The following is a 14078-nucleotide window of genomic DNA, read 5'->3' on the forward strand; positions in this document are numbered from 1 at the left end:
ATTCTGGACAATTATTTGAGTAACAATTATAATAATTACAATAACAACAAAAATAACATTTTATATGTGGAATTTTAAGACGTGAGCAATGAACTTGCTGAAGACAAGAAAGGTAACAGATACTTTCCTACAGTTTTGAGGTATAAATGTTTCAGCATTAGGATTTTCCCCTAACAAATCAAAGGAACTCAGAAAAGAACAAAAAAAGTGATTGAAGGGAAAAGTGTTGTATGGAGATGAATTGCGAGCTAGGGATGTCCAATTTGGTGACATGTAATAGCCCACCATGCACTGACCACAGAAGTTAACAACTTACTGCAGGCTATTGTGTATGAAACTAACAACTTACCATGATCCCTGCCTGTACAACTAAAAGCAGGACTGTAAGAGCTATTTCTGGATGACTCCATCTGGAATTCAAGTGAAAATGAACCAACCCTTATCAATTGGTACCTTGATAACTCATCATTTGATAAAAGTGTGGTAGGTACTTGATATATCGCATGAGACAGGTTAAGTACAACATGCTAGTAAAGAAATAGGCATGCTTGCTCTGTGCTCTGCAATACTTCTCTCTTTTAGAGAATCATCATGTAGACAAACTGCCTCCCCCTCCATTTGGGTGCTCAGAGGACTGAATACATACCAGAATCAAGTTGATCATATACAGGGCAGCTGTACTATTTAAATCCTTCTAGTTTCATGTTGTATTAAATCTGACAGCTGAAGAACTGTTCAATAAGCACAATTTGGTGCTGCTGTAGGGACTCATAGTCATCCAAATAGAAGCACAAAACCTAAGTTTCACCAGCAGCTTTATAGTCAAACACCTAATCCCAGCTGTTTACACTCAGCTAATTGTGTTTCTTAATTGACCATACAACACTGGGAGTGACAAGACATACTGCTCTCTCCATGGGGTCCACAGCTCTGTGCAGTGAATCCATGCAGTGCTGGATGAAAGGCAAAAACAGTAGCATGACCACTGGGATGTTAATCTATGGAGTGATTTATTGCAGTGAGATACTGCAATTTTGCTGATCCATCATTTGCCATCTAGAGGCAAAATATTTGGAGAGATTTGATTAAGAGAATACCTCGAGTCATGGTCAGCTACTGAAAGCCTAATCAAGTAACTGCAAATTTATTTGAACTTGTCTAGGATAAGTAATTTAACAAGAGCAGGGCTACATGGAGAGAAAATATTTGAACCACATTAACATCTATAGACAAACAGTACTTTTGAAGAGCAGATCTAACAACTATTTTACTTACGAATCCAACAACACTGCCATTTGACATTACCCTGCAGGAGTGGAATTCGTGAATTTGAAAAACTGTCACCACATGGGTACTGAAACTATCAATTCTTACAGTACAAGGTCTGACATGTATAAACGATACAATTCTACAGCTAGCAGCCACCAGATCCTGACCCCTATACTGAACAGCCCGTGCAAGCCAGTTTGATGTGCCTCCTTTTCCAGCTAAGGTGTCACCTGAGCATACATATCTATGCTGCAGAACACAGCTGCATTTGATCCATCAGCCAGCCCTGGCTTTTGAACCATGGCTGCCCTGCCTGGCACAAAGAGCTCTCTAGTGATGATGGAGTTTAATCCAGGCTGCTCCCAGTACACGAGCCAGACTATTTATAGATAATACAGATATTCAGCTTACTTTTATCATTGCTGCAATGTCTATACTCCACTGTTTACATACTTTCTTAGTAGGTAAAACACTATCTTGGGAGTTCTGCCGAAGAGCTTCAGTAAGTTTTGCGTAGTTTACATACTTTCTTAGTGGGTAAAACACTATCTTGGAGTTCTGCCGAAGAGCTTCAGTAAGTTTTGCGTGTGCATTTACATCAGTATATGCATTCACATACTAGGTAACACCCACAACATCTAAAATCACATCTGATGGCACTAGCTTAAGTCAGAGAAAAATATCTGAAAACAGGTGTTGGTGCAAAACTAACAAACCAAACCCACTCAATTTCTCAATTATATCAAAGCCTTTTGAAACACATCAAAGAACAAAATAACTGTAGGAAACATAGATTTCACTACATTTAAAAATTATTTTCACTTTGCTTTCAATAGGGAAGTCATTAAGAAAATCTATGTAAGTTCTCTTGCTTCTGTAAAGCAATATTATGATGCAATATCTACGGACAGAAGTCTCTGGAGCCTCAGATTCACCTGTTCAATTGAATTGCTCCTCAGAACTCATTTAATGGATATGTCATCTTAAATTAGCTGAATCACAAATCTTAGAAGAAAAGTTTTATGTGAGGGACATTCAGATATGCTTAGGTCTAAATGATTATTTGACTCTGCATCAGTAATCAGGTATCTATATTTCTGCAGAGCCACCTAATCATTTCTTAATACAATTTTGTCAAAGAAAAAGAAATGAAAACAGACAACTTCATTCTAAAAAAAGTTGCATTAGAAGGGCATTAAGGCTGTTCCTTAAGAGTCTGACTCAGGAAATATGTAATTAAAAAGCAAATGCTCCTAATGCAGCATCTCTATAAAGTGACAATAAACACTGAAATGCCACTGCCAGGATGGTGAAACTGGAGCTGTACAACCCAATCTAGTCCCCTATGTACAGATGTAAGCCTATCAAATCAAGCCGAATTGCAGCACCCTGTATTGTAACTACTAAAAAAAGTGAAAATTTGTTAGTACTGAAACCAAGCCATTCTTTTATCTTTTCTTTCATTTCACTTAAGGACAATGGATGTACTTCTCCATGCAATGTCTCATTTAGTATCACATCCTGCAACCTGTGTATCAAAGCTGGTGGTAATCCTGAGCACTGTAAGACAAAATGGGCAACGAACTGCCAAAATTTAAAGAAGCTAACATTAGGCACTTCTGTTTATAAAGTACATTTATCTGCTGTCTTTTTTTCTTATTCCTCCCCCTATCAATTTTTCTTTTAATTTATTTGGGTTTTTTACTAAGGTCTACAAACAGTTCAGGGCTGAACCAAATTTTCAGCCTGCTTGAAGAATCCAGAACTAGCTTCAAAACCACTGCGATGAAATATTCTTAAAAGCAAATATAGTCACAAGAGCAAATAAATGTGATGTCCCAGTGACTTAAAAATTGCTGCAACAAGACAGATATGAATATGTTCATGGCTCTGGGTGGGAATAAAGGAGAATACATCTGAAAATCTCCTTCCACCTTATTTCCAATGACCACAAAAAAAATGCTGTATGATCTGACATATTATACTCCATAAAAGCCAAAGGTGGTAAAAGCTGAACTGACCCTGGAGAAGAGCCTGAGGACCTTTAACATGGTGAAGATCTAACCAGCCATTCTCCCTGCTGTGTAACTCAAAAGTCACTGAGCACTGTTTTCTCCCCATGCAAAGTAGTTGTTAATGCTCCCAAATTGCCAGACACAAAGGTGCTGATTCCTGATCTCCCACTTTAAGTTTCTTGACTTTGAGTATTTCAAATTATAAGACCAAGAGGCCAAGCAAAGTTTATTTGTAACATACATAAGGGTACCTACAAAGAGTTATCATTTATCTGTATAGCTCTTTGAAAATGGAAATCACTGAAGAAGTGTTAAGTATTGCTAAGACAAGCACTGCCTGATCTCTTCTGGCTATCATCAAGGCCAATTGATGCAGGGGAAACTCTCATCTTAATGTGGGTAGACCTGCAAGCATGATTTTCATTTACATCAGGACGGGACAGATCATGAATCTATGAATATATTAATACGACAAGCACTGTGTCTTTCAGAAGCAATGAAAAAATTCATGCATGAATTATTAAAAATTACCTAGATAAAAAAGCAGCTGTGTTGCAGAAAGGTAAGGTTTTTAAACTGTCTGGGCAAAACAAATGATGTTATAAATTACAGAGCCATCACTTCTTTAAGATGCAATCTCAACTATGGAATTATTTCAGACCGTGTTAAATGGCACATTTCTCTTAATGAACTGCCAATTCTGTTCACGTTAATCTTTTTCTTCACGTATCAATATTTTTGTTCTGACTGATGATGAATTTTTTCTTCTTTAATCCACACCTTTTCCAGTGCCTTTAATAGCTACATAGCTGATTATTTCCTGTGCAAAATAAATCTGCGTAACTATTAACACACTAATAACAGTAAAGCCATTTTAAAATTTGGCATAATTTTCTCACATACTACAGTATGTTCTCTTAAATAAGGAAATATTAAACAAAATCATAATCAGACCAAGAAAGCGAAGATGGAGAGCATTATGGGAGCTACCTGGATGCCTATATTCAAAAGCTCTAGCATGACTGTAGGACATTTTTCCTGTAACTGCTGTGTAACAAACAAGGAAAGAAGCTTCAGAACAACAAAATTTTACAGAGAGCTTGATATTTTAAATACAGGGGCTTGTAGCCACAGTAATCAAAAGGATATGGACTACAGCTATGACAGAAGCAAGATGTGTAAGAAGAGAAATGTTCTCATATAAAACTGATAGAAGAATATCATCACATGGCTGAATAAGCTTTTTTTTAAAAAATTAAAACAAGATTTGTTTCAAATACATCTACAGATTCATTTGGATGGATGGACTTCTCTTGTACAGACAGCACATCACAGTTCTCCATGTGCAACTGACACACAGAATCACAGAATCACAGAATTTTAGAGGGGGAATGGGCCTTACAGATCATCTAGTCACAATTCCCCCTGCCATGGGCAGGGACACCTCCCCACTAGACCAGGATGCTCAAGGCCTTATCCAACCTGGCTCTGAACACTGTCAGGGTTGGGGTAGCCACCACTTCCCTGGGCAACCTGTTCCAGTGTCTCACCACCCTCACAATAAAAAATGTTTTCCCAATATCTAGCCCAATTTTTCTCTCTTTCAATTTGAATCCATTACCCCTTGTCCTATCACTGCAGTTCCTAACAAAGAACGTAACAGCCTGGTTGGCACTTATGAGGGGAATACAAGATAACAACAAAAAAATCATGATTCTGATAATAACACAGTCAACACTGAGCTAGCTGAAGTACAGGTGACATTTAAATCCCATGCTCTTCTTAAGTACAAAACACTGAAACAGATTTTTCATCACAGTTGTTTTAATGGTGTCATAACCAACTTCCTTTATTGCCCTTAATGGATAATTAAGATGCTTTCCTCCTATTTAAAGGCTCTGTATAACTCTGACTTGTAACAATGGAAAACTGCATTGAACCCTAAGTAATCTGAGATCCATTTAACAGGGGGCCCACTTAGTGAGTCACACCAATCTCCAGCTCCTTCATGCTTTTAAAAAAATAAAACACTTTCCTTTACAGTCAATAATCCTACACAGTGCTTCTCAGTGGGAAAAGCTTAGGTTACAGCACCTACTTTAGTAATAGCTGAAAAGATTGGTATGGTGTATTTAAAGAATTTTAATTTCAGTTGTTAAAATTAATCAGTGAAGACTGACATGGATAAAAATTTAGTGTCTGGCCCTGCTTTGTATTTACCACTAGCAGAGAGAAGTTAAACTTGTAGTTGAAAACAGAACCTCACAGTTTGTGCGAATTGCTTTTTCCTGCCAACAAACCCGTGTCAAATCTATTCTTTCTCTATAGACTATGAAACTCAATTTCTGCCCATAAGGTATTCTTCCTGCATTGACTCTCACAATGGCAAGTTTTTATTTAGCTTTAACTGATATCTCAATATAACCGTCAGATCTATGAAGCAAATTAGATGGAGATACACAATGACAATGACAAGCCAAATAAAAAAGAGAAGGAAGAAACATTTGCAGCAGCTCTAGACCACACTCTCCTACATTTTCACCTCTAAACCAATTCTTTAGCCCAAATGCCAGAAAATCAGATCTACCCCTCTGCACTGCTGTTGTTTGAAATTTTCTGCCACCTGCACACCTCCTCTCCCCTCTTCACCACAGAACTGGGCATGACGACAGATCATAAGCACAACACATTAATCTCTGGCTCCTGGGAGGGAAGGGGAAGGAGGTAGCTTTGGCTACTCCCTGACAGCAGCCAGTTATACCATTAGAAACTGAGAAGGAAAGTCTGGGGGTAGAGGGAAAGCCTATTAACATAGGAAAGCAAAATAAACAACACAGCAGACTGTCATGGGTCTCTGGGTCCACAGTACCCACAGCTTTCACAGCCTACAACTTAAATCTTTCCTCCAACAGGAAAGATTTGAAGGTGCTGTGGCTACCTATCAGCTCTGCTCCTAAGCTCTGGCCTCACTTTGCCTGAATCTAGAGAGCAATATGGACAGTAAGGGCTTTTTATTTCATTGACTCAGTACCATGCTATTGAGGCTAAGCCAGGACAAATGCACAGAGTCTGCTCTGCTGCTCCAGGCCCCCAGCCCAAGTGCCTCTGTGAACAGCATTATTAGCTTCTGCTCTCCATGGAAAATGATGCATTTACAGTTAATTACAAAAATAACTGTGCTTTATAAAAACTTGCAAGCTGACTCAGGTTTGAGCAGTTTAGATTTCGATTTCCAGGTTCCCATTTCATTTTTTTGCAACTCACAACATTGTCACTGAAGTCATCTTCATTTTTTCACATTTAATACTAATAGAGCCCTCAAAGAAACCCATCACTGTCCTTCCTGAGGGGTACAAGAACCAATTCTTCAGGTTCCAAAGGCTGTTACCAGAGGGAAACAGGCTGCACCTGTGGTAACAGCAACCTCCCACAGGAATATGGGAAAGAAAAGCCTTTTTCTTTCTCAGTTCAATTCAGACAGGGTGTCAGAAGGGTCTGCCGACCTACATTTGGGGTAATTTTACCAGCAGCAGTCTCTGATAACAAATACCCAGACAGCTTCCACCACTTCTCTGGTCCCTGCAGAAGGGCTGCTGTGGAGGGCAAGAGCTGGTCCAGCTGTCCCAGGGCCAACCCAGGCTGCTCCCACAGCTCACCCCAAATGCCAGGTGGCTGCAGCCCCATGGACCAGTGTTCCTCTGGATTGCTTGGAGCCAGACAATGAGAGGGAGCCAGCCTATATAACTACAGATGCTCTCAGAGGAGTTTTGCAAACAATTTCATCAAGCATCACTGACAATATATAATACCAGCTCTTCAGGCACTGTGACAACTCCTTATATCAGCATCTTCAAGAACTGATACTCTGTGGAGCATTTACACAGGAAAAACATAGTAGTTATACATGCAAGCAATCTTTTATGCTATCCAACCTTTCATAAGAATTTTATACAGTACATTATAAAGAAATTCCTTATGGGATCCTTACTGTGAAAAAAAGAACTTTTTTTTCATGTTTTCAACATAGCATTAATAATATTAACAGTAAACTATGCAGCAATAATCTTATCCCTCGTGAAATACCCCCGACATGCTCCCCACAGAAAAATCTATATGGAAATACATGGAAAGATCTTCTCTAATACTCAGCTGCAATTTTAAACTTCAACTCCATTGAGTATAATTCCCTTTATTACAAACCTCAAGTCTCTTTGCTTCTGCTATCTATTATTAATCATCCTTTGTATCTATAAGGATGTATGGTTGAATCACTCTTACTTGATTCTTTTCTTGTACTACATCACAGGCCTTTATAGCAACAAAACTCCAAAAGCTTAAGGCAGGAATTCTACCATAATGCAGACCTCCTGCAGCTCCTTACTCATCCAAAGAGATCCCCAAAGACAACAAAAAGCTGTCAGGAAAAGCTTCAGGGTCAGTGCTATTTGAGAGAGTAAAAGAAAGACGTTTTCATGAAGATTTTCATGTTGTTTTTCTCTCCAAAGCCCTCTCCCACAGATAAGAAAGACCAATCCTCTGACTGCAGGAACAAGCAGCAAAGCATTGAAGCACCAAGCTCCTGATGCACTTCCTCACTCATCTTGCCACGCTAGAATTTGTTGCAGTGTTAAAGAACTAAAAGTAACAAAAATTTGGCAGGGAATGGGAGGGAAGGGAAATCTCTATTCAAGTCTTTAAAAAAAAATAAAAATTATCAGTCACCATGTTCTTCTATCTTTGCAAACTGTAGTCAAGCTAACAATACCACTGAGACCTCCTGTTTCACACTTTGAAATCATATTTTGCACTACTGCCTCTCAGGTGCCTGCATAGTTTATACACCCTGTCTTGGAGCCATAGCATAGAGTCAGTATATATACCAAAAAGAAAGGCATCCCAATTAAAAGATGTGATTACACAGAAGATCTGTGCACTTACAATAACTGCACAATCCAAAACAGAGACCAAACAGGTCTTCAGACTTCTCATCCCCCCCACTTTATGCAGTTCACTTCTCTTGCAGGCATACCACAGAAGGTGAGAGGGAAAGGTGGCTGCAGGGAAGATTCACTAACAAGCAATCTCCTGAAAAACAAACCCCAGCAGCAGGTTGAACAGCTCACAGATAAAGAAAGACAAGTGACTTGGACAGTTCCTCTCACTGCATCAGAAGCATTTTCACTGTCTCACATGTTAGTCAAGTCTAAATGTTTTGGTCTCTACACACATGCCATGATGATTTTCTTAATGCATCAAAAGGTGATGTCACCTCGAAAGCTATATAAATGTTTTATTTGAAATTATCTAATAACAAGTATAGCTATGTATTTTTCAACCCAGAAAGCAAAAAAATTATTCTCACTAAAGTCTATACAAGGGTAATCATACTATGATCAGATTAAAGGTCACACTGTTCCTGGAAGAGTCAGAATATTAGGCTGTTAGTGGATATTTTGGAACAGAGAATAAGAAACAAGGAACAAAAAGAGTAAAACCTTTCTGGAAATTCCCACACAGAAGGTGGGACCCACCTTGTACCTGATTACCATCAGCTATTTAGGAGCTTTGTGCTGGATTTTATTAAGTGTGGCAGTCTGCATGCAAACATAACTAATTAGCCAATCTTGATTTATATCAGTATTTGCAATAGCTAAATTACAATACCAAATCATTCAAAACCAATACAAAACAAGCATGGTATTTACTGAGCCATAGAACCACACAAGAAGGAGAATTTGCCTCTGGTAGGTTGAACTAGGCACAAGACTTAGTCCAATCAGTGAAGCAAAGAGAGGTTTCCCCACCTCTCTGGACTTCTCCAACACTGAAGTACACTCATAGTGAACATTTCCATCCTTATACCACAGATTTAAGAGTGTCTAAGTGGCACAGCAGGTCACACTAACTACTTCCTCCTGGATTGCAGGGGGTCTGTTCTGCTCCCTGTCCTTGTCTACCAGCTTGGGAGGCTGGTGGCCCTGAGGATAACCAGTCTCTCTGTTGAAGACTGAGACAAATTGCTTATGGTGCTACTCATTAACGGTTTAAAATACTTTCTCTCTACTGAAGACAGACATATGTGCAGGGGAGAATAAACAAACCCGTAGACAGTTAGCCAAATTCACACCACAGGATCAAAAGTAATTCTTGCACTTCTTTTCATCAGAAGAATTCCTAATATACTTTAATTTCCTCTGGAATGTTAATTAGATTGGGAAGAAAAAAGCAGGTATGGTCTTCAAGGACTATTTTTCATAGCAACAATTATTCAAAATGTAGTCTCCCTTATTACATCTTCTCGAGAAAACCATTTTTTATAGCTCATCCATTTTTAATTTAATAAAGCTTTTATATTCTGTTCTCCCTTTTCATTTGACCACTGAGTCTTCTCATAAATGTTCATTTCCTAGCAGCTAGAGCACAATGAGCAGAAAAGCAAACCACTGTTCCTCTGAACAAAGACACTCCCACACAGTGGAGTATCTATGTCTGGGAGCCATGCTATAGAAAAACACATGCCCACAGTTATTCAAAGATTTCACTTCAGCCACAGTGCAATGCAATGGCAGACAGGAATAGCCTTTCTTTTACCTTGTTTATTCAAGAACTATGATCCACAACAGCCTGCTTTTAAGTATTTGATATCCTACGGTGAAGAGATTAAATAAGCCTGATGCCAAATGAAAAACTTCAGCCATGATGTTGATTTTTTTGCAAACTTATGAAAACAAAATCTGAAGGTCTTGTCCTTGGAGACTAAAAGGCCTTTGCTCTAGGATTTTATATTTATTGTGTTAGCAAAGTCAATCCTATGTCTGACAGAAACTGATTTCTTGATAGGTTCTCTTCTGCCTTGAGTGCATTTGAAAGCAAAGCAACCATCTTTCTAATTTCCATACTGCTCCTCATGTAATTAATCAAACACACATCTAAACCGACTTCCTTTCCAAGCACATTATTGCGAATTAGTCATTCGTGGGTGAAAAACATAAAGAGAAACAGGACTGTATTTTACATGTTGTTTAAGAGGAGTCTTTCATACTGGCAAGGTGGAATATGGGCTGTAATAATACAACATTTAAATGAGTAAATATGCATGGGGGGCACAGAGAGAGCACACGGGTGTGCTCTCATTTCTTATGCTTCCAGTGAAAGAGGTCATAACCCTTCTGACTTTAACCTCATCGCTTCTAATTTTTCATCTTGGTTCTCTGAAGAGAAATCTAACCCATCTGGTTTTCAATTTTATGAGGTCATGAGCCATGAAAGAAAATCTAGCTTAAAAAAAAAAAAAGGGAGAGACGTAATCTTCTCGCTGTGTATAAGAGTAGGTTATGCAGATGTTTCTGTTAGGTCAAGACAAACTTACAAGAGAAAAAAATATCCTCTGCACAATATTATACATTCACATGCCTAATACTTTGGTTTTGGCTGCACTTACACATTTCTAGTCTCTCTCTCAAAATAATACACAATGGTCAACCTAAAACTTCTGCCAACCTGAAGCAGTGAAAATCCTGCCTTTGATGTCATCACGGGGATATTTAGCATGGTGCCACAATGAGGCAATAATTTCACCCGAAGTGATAGCTACATTTCCTACTAACAGCAGGCACAAACAAGAGTCCCCCCCTTTACTCTGCTCTGTGACAACATCAGGCACCAACCAGAGAGAGGTCAACTTATGTCTGAGCTGAATATTTCATTGACTGGTTCACATCTCCAGCAACACATTTAACAGGGATAGTGTAAGGTGGGTTGTTTTCTTTTTTTCTTAAAAACACAGCTGAAAAGTTTGCAGTCTCCCTCTCCTCAGTCGCACAAGCCATAGAGCTTCAACAACCCACTGCCACACCATAGGAAACATTTTACATAAGAAAGAGTTTGTGAGATCTTTTACAGAGTTTTCAGCATCGACCCAAGCTAGAGAACCATCATCACAATCTCCTGAAAGATCTATAATACAGAGTTGCTTGGAAGTCAGATGAGTTCCCAGTTATTTATACATATAAATGATACAACAAAACTATTAATCTCAAAAGCACAGCACCTTCAGCAAAGAACCAACTCATATTTCACTACAAGAACACTTAATGATTCACCCATTTCATGTACTTAAGAGATGAAAGATCATAGTAAAATGCAACATGAAGGAATGGATTTTTTTAGCATATATTTTGAAAACCAGCAAGTTTTGAAAAAATGGTATGTAAAACCAGATAATAATTGCTTCTAATACTATTTCTCTAATTGCCTTACAATCCAAAGGCCAATTGAGTTCTTGTGGACTGTGCCCACCTGAAGTCCTGTTCCCTCCTCCAGCACAGCACATACATACTGAGCTGTTAATTGCAGCAACACTAATTAAAAGACTAAAACCTCATGACTACATTAACAGTGAAATTGCCAATTAGCACGTAAGGTTCCCTCAGTACTGCTGCTGCATGAAACGTGAAGTGCGATGTGGATAGCAGTCATAAAAATAAAAGACATTTTTAAAAAGCCAATAGGTCACATTTTCAGCTTACTTCAGAAGTTTTGCTGGAATCAGTAACTGAGAAGCTGGCCTACAGGAAAGAAAGAAATTCCTACAACATTTTGTAAAAACCACTAAAGAAAAATATTGCCATTTTCCACATCTGCATTCACAACGGTTTTCAGAGGAAAGAGTACTTGCCCCAATGTAACCACTAGAAAGTGACTCAAAAAAACCCCCAACAAAAAACAGGCAAAGCGCTAACATTTCAGTGGACAATTTATCCCAACTTTATACTCTACATTAGGCTTCCCCATAAAGAACTAATGGATACTGAAAGCAGTCCAGGTGATCCTAGTGTCCTTTATTCTTTAGGAGTACTTTTTCTTGTGTCCTTCAGTCTCTTTCAATGACTGTTTAATGAAAGTTAATCCAGATCCACAATCCTAGAGCTGACCCTAGAGCTGCTTCCATAATGTGATAGTGCTTTTCATACAGTCTGTATTTCCTCATGTCTCTCTGTATTTCTAATTTTTAAAGGTTTTTAATTCTAATTCAGAGGTCTCATGGTAAATAAAACTGAAACACTTTCAGCATTATCTTCCTTGAGAGAACTGGAGTATGTATTCATTTTTCACTTGCTCCCTTTTAATCAAGCATTTTGTTGACCATAATCAATTTCTTCACTCAGGAGAAAAATGTGCAATTATCTACAATGAAGAAGGTGTGTCTAAGGAATAGGGTGGGGGGGAAGAGAAATCAATGGAACCATCTGTCTGACATTCCTACAACATTATAAGAGACTTGTAATTAACTGCTTGCCTACCAAAGTCTGCCAGCTTTAACTCCCCCGTGTCACTGATCAGAAGATTCTGTGGTTTCAGGTCCCTGTGCAAAATGTAACGCTGGTGGATGTAAGACAGTCCTCGCAGCAACTGAAATAAAAATAACTGAAAAAGAGGGGGACAAAAAATGACCTCTGTTAATATTTTGCATAATAAGCACAGGTGATTTCTTCACAATATGCAGGGTGCTTGCATATTGCGGTAACATTGTGTCAGAATTCCTCCCAAACTAGTGTAATTCCCACCCAAATTTAACACAATGAAATTTCCATCTGAAAAATATTTACTTTGCAAGGACTAAACCCAGGCTCCAAGCCCTGCTATATCATAGATTCAATTTGCCTGCTTTGAAAGAATAAGAGCAATACAACCATGTGCAGAAGGCTCAGTTTCTACCAAATATTTATTTATAATTATATTCCATTTACCCATATGGCTTTAGAGATTAGGTGGTAGCCTGAAGACAGATGTGTATCTTCACTAATTATAGGAAACAACAGTACAGGGTGGATAGGGATGGGGAGATAAGGCTGGGGGATGGGATATTGGAGCTAAAACAAAGAAGAAATTAATAGCATAACAATAATGCCTATGTAACCAAGGAAATCTGCAAGTATGATAGGTATTCCCCTTCAAAGTTTATTTTAATGGGAGTTTCTTATGTATTTTTCATTAGGAAATAATAACTCTCACTGAACCTAAAGATGACTTTTGAAACCTACTTACAATAGTCTTTAAGGTAAATTCAGACTCATCCTCAATATTTCTTTGAATTCTTCACTGGACTCTGCAAATGCTTACTCCTAAAACGAAGCATTATTACTGTGTATCTTGTAATTTAAAATTATGAATGAAGAGCTGGATGATGAAGATCTTTTGTCCTCTCCTTTTCATCTCCCGCATGCATCATTTTCCTGCATTCTTTCTGGCACTTGCTGTGAAAGGCTGTGTTAACCATCATGGATTTTGTCAACACAAAGGGTGAATGATCGTTTCCCAGGAGTTTTCTCTGCCGTGATGAAAAACCTATACTAATATACAGTCCTTCCTATTGCCTGAAATATTTTAAGAAAGACTTCAGTTTCCAAATGGGAACACAAAACATCCTTTGCAAAGCTAAACCCAGAGGATTCAAGAGTGGACATGGACCTTGTGCCTTGTGCTCAGTGGATGGTGAAATGTACTTTCTCAGAAGATGTGGAAACCAAACCAAAGATATGGGAAAAGTCAACCCAGGAACACAAGAATTTCTAATTAACTTGCAACACAAGCATCCTATTTAGTGATTACTGAAGTGAAGAGACATTCTAAAAAGGGTTACAAAATCTGATTATAGAAGAGAATAAAGGCTGACATGAAAGAAACAGAAATGTCATGTTACTGAAGTTGAAATGAATTTAATTGCATTTCATTTTTTCCCTGAGTGCAGACATAATACACTCTATGTTTAGCTATTTAGCCAGGGCACAAAGA

At 38.4% G+C, this 14078-nt stretch overlaps 1 protein-coding gene across 1 annotated transcript in view; it reads right to left on the reverse strand.

Annotated features, from left to right (window-relative positions):
- Positions 1–12710, reverse strand: part of CDK14 (cyclin-dependent kinase 14) — a gene marked incomplete at its 5' end in the record, with an annotated part of 89825 nt that extends 77115 nt beyond the window's left edge. Inside the window, one exon of the mRNA XM_009081111.1 lies at positions 12587–12710. Coding sequence (XP_009079359.1) covers positions 12587–12710 — 124 coding nt within the window. The remainder of the gene's footprint in view (positions 1–12586) is intronic.
- Positions 12711–14078: the final 1368 nt, after the last annotated feature.

This window comes from Acanthisitta chloris, unplaced genomic scaffold (genome assembly GCF_000695815.1).
Source record: "Acanthisitta chloris isolate BGI_N310 unplaced genomic scaffold, ASM69581v1 scaffold8288, whole genome shotgun sequence".
NCBI classification, from domain to species: domain Eukaryota; kingdom Metazoa; phylum Chordata; class Aves; order Passeriformes; family Acanthisittidae; genus Acanthisitta; species Acanthisitta chloris.